At 58.4% G+C, this 3,427-nt stretch overlaps 1 protein-coding gene across 1 annotated transcript in view; it reads left to right on the plus strand.

Moving 5' to 3' along the window:
- The first annotated feature begins 1,115 nt into the window (after window positions 1-1,115).
- Window positions 1,116-3,427, plus strand: part of PHACADRAFT_154191 (uncharacterized protein) — a 2,970-nt gene continuing 658 nt past the window's right edge. Inside the window, exons 1-2 of the mRNA XM_007401681.1 lie at window positions 1,116-2,326; window positions 2,375-2,974. Of these exons, the coding sequence (XP_007401743.1) occupies window positions 1,556-2,326; window positions 2,375-2,974 (1,371 nt within the window). The 5' untranslated portion in view covers window positions 1,116-1,555. The remainder of the gene's footprint in view (window positions 2,327-2,374; window positions 2,975-3,427) is intronic.

A 3,427-nucleotide genomic window follows, 5' to 3' on the forward strand; every position in this document is an offset into this window, starting at 1 on the left:
TCGACGAGGTGGTTCATAAAGCGTCATGGATAGCAGCGAGCCCGTGTTACCTTCTGCAGGGAGCAGCACTATCTCTTCAGTATATCAAGAGGTCAGTTGCCCTCGTCTCGCTGTATAAGCCCCTGATAGATATTCCTGAGTAGTCACGCCTACGTGAAACCGACTTCACAGCAACTGCCCCAGTGACGAGGAGTAGCGGCACCAAGAACGAAATCTGCAGATACTTCAAGACTGGATCTTGCAAGTTTGGTTCTCGTTGCCGTTCCTCTCATGATTTGCTCTCTGGAGCCGGAGGAAGCACGAACGAGCCCAGTGGTGCTGGGACGGTGAGCCACTATTGCATGAGCACTTCCTGTTTTTGATTAAAAATACAAGAGTGATCGCGAAGCTCCAAAGCCTGTCGCAGGATCCGCTACTAAGGAGACCGTTGATCGCGCGCCGAACGGTGGGGTCACTGTTATTAGTGGTGTGAGTCCTTGCGAACATAGAGATCCCGCACGAAGTCATGGAGCATCTCATTCAGGGCCCTTCCCTTCGCAAACCTTGTTTCAAATGGAGTGCTACTGGAACATGCAAAAAGGGCGAAGCTTGTGGATACTTCCATGATCCTACCGTTCCGGAGCGCCTAAGGCGAGAGCAAGAGCGGCGAAAGGAAGAAGAGACTCGACTTCGCGTGGAGGCGGAAGAACGTCGGAGAGAGGAAGAGCGCCAGCGGCGAGAGGCTGAGCGTCTTGAAGAGGAGCGCCGTCGGCAGGACGAAGAACGTCGCAAATTAGCTGAGCTCCAGCGACGCCGCGAGGAAGAGTACGCGAGGCGACAGGCAGAAACACAGAGGCAGAAGGAAGAGCAACGCGCCAGGCGCGACGTCGAGTTGGCGGCGAAGCGGCAGGAGCAGAATCGCGTCGAAGCCGCCAGAAAACTTACCCGCGAAGTGGACAGCTGCATCGTCACCTTCTCTGCGGGATTGGCCGTCGACACCATCATCGCGAGCTTTGACGTCACGCGCGGGCGCTTCAACAGCCTTTCTCAGGGAGTTCTGGACAAGGACATCGTGGCTTTGTTCGAGCAACACGGTATTGGGAAGTCCACGTTCTCTATTTCCAAGGCGTACAAGAATGACTTCGCTTTCGTCGCGATTGCGAGCAATGTCGTCCCGCGACTCGCAAGCCTTCCTCCTCTGCGCGGCGTCATTCCGCGCTTTGTTCCATTCAAGAACAGTCTCGCGGATGATGGATCGGGTACGAGCGCGTTCGGTAGGACGGTATCTGTCCAAGTTGTTCGGAAACAGTGGGATCCTGCCACTCCTTTGGATCCCCTCCGACGCCACCTAGAGTCTCGTCCTGGGTGCAGAGCCCCTCGCAGCGTGCGATGCGAGACCTCATCAGCCGGAAACGACACCCGCGCGACTTTCTACGCCGAGTTCGATACGTGGGACAACGCTCGTGCATACAGAGATTCCCTGCGTACCGAGCGAGACTTCCGTTACTCCGGACTTTCGTACACGTACAGTCGCCTCTTCCTTCCCTCCAAGTACACCTACCCGGTCTTCATCCCTATGACACAGTACAATGTGCAGAAGGCCCAGTGGGACGAGCTCACCGGGACTTGCAAGCGGGAGAGCTGCGACCTCAAGGTACGCAACATGCCAGACGGTAGGGTCAGGCTCAACGTACATGGCGACGACCTCGAGAAGGTCGGCCTCCTGAAAGTCCGCGCGGAGCAGCTAGCTCGGGGAACGACGTTCAGCATGTGGAACCGCCGCCTCTTCGATTCTGCCACTGCCCAGAAGCTGACGGATGACCTGCGCGACGCTACTGGTGCGCTCGTGATGGTCGACAAGCGCATTAAGGGTCTCCGTGCGTACGGTCCTGCACGTGCGGTTGAGCGGGCCCGCGAGCAGCTCGAGTTTTATGCGGAGGAGTTGGCACGAAAGGAGTATATGAAAGAGCTCACAGCGCAGCGGACCATCCAGTTCTTCACCGAGATTGGGTACCCACAACTGAAGGAGACGTACGGCGACGACGCCGTCATGCTCGATCTCGTCTCGCAGCCGAGGAAGATCACGGTCACCGGAGACGAGGAGATTCGGCACCGGCTCGACAGACTCTTTGCAGACTCTTTTGGAGACTGGAGTAGCACCAAGGCCGTATCTGACAACGAGCACACCTGCCCTATCTGTATGTCTCCGGCAACGGCTCCAAGCGCACTCGGATGCGGGCATGTCTACTGCACTGAGTGTCTCACCCACTTCGTCCGAAGCGCGCTCGAGTCGAACGCGTTCCCTCTCCGTTGCTCCGGCGACGAAGGCCAGTGTGGTGCGCCACTCGTGATATCCATCCTCGAGAGGTTCCTGCACGAGAGTAAGTTCCAGCAGCTGCTCGAGGCCGCGTTTCATGCACACATCGAACAGAACCCAAACATCCTTCGACCGTGCAAGACGCCAGGGTGCGCACAGCTCTACTCGCGTAGCACGCGTGAGGACGGTTCTGCGACCGTCAAGTGCCCCGCGTGCTTCTCGAGCGCGTGCGCCGCCTGCGGCAACAACGCGCATGGCGGCCGGACCTGCGCGGCGGCCGCGCGCGACCCGAGCGAGGACTACATTAATAGCCACACGTCGGGCATCCGGCGCTGTCCGCGGTGCCAGACGCCAATCTTCAAGGACGGTGGGTGCCAGCACATCTCGTGCCGCTGCGGCGTGCACATCTGCTGGCGCTGCCTCGCCACGTTTAGCACCGATAGGGAGTGCTACACGCACATGAGCAGCGCGCACGGCGGCATCTACGAGCAGGAAATGGACATTGCAGAGCGCCGTGGGCACGTCGAGCCTGCGATCCCCGCGGAGTTCATCGCGGAAGACAGGCTCGCCCGGTTACAGGCAAGAGAGATCGAGGCCGTTCGACCACGGGGCGTCGCCGCCGAATTACAGCGACAACGGCAGCAGCTAGCGGACAGACGATATCAAGAAGACGCCGAGGTTCAGCGCAGACTCAGGCAACTCGACGCGACGCGCAGGGAACGAGAGCGCGCAGAGGCTGAGCGTGCCCGGCAGCAGCAGCGTGGAGGATGGTGCGTTGTGATGTGACCGAAGTAACAGCCGTGGCCCCACTTTGGGGAAATTGTATGCCTGCGCAATTACAGACCGTACAATCCATCACGTACTCTAGCATGGCCAAATGTGTAAATACGAGAATAATATCAGCTGGATTCTCCTACATCCCATGGGGCATTTCGGGAACGCATTCGAAGCGAAATAACAAACTGGGACTCTACTGAAACGTCACAAGATTTAGCACCCCCGGGTAACGAGCAAATTGGTCCTCAAAGCGCTTCCGCTGGGAGTCTGATGCCTCCAGAAAGACGAGTCTCTCTACTCCGCTATTGTGCACCATGCGCACCCACCAGTCATCGCGCGCAGAGAGGAAGGTGG

This window comes from Phanerochaete carnosa (genome assembly GCF_000300595.1).
Source record: "Phanerochaete carnosa HHB-10118-sp unplaced genomic scaffold PHACAscaffold_13, whole genome shotgun sequence".
In the NCBI taxonomy this organism is placed as follows: Eukaryota; Fungi; Basidiomycota; class Agaricomycetes; order Polyporales; family Phanerochaetaceae; genus Phanerochaete; species Phanerochaete carnosa.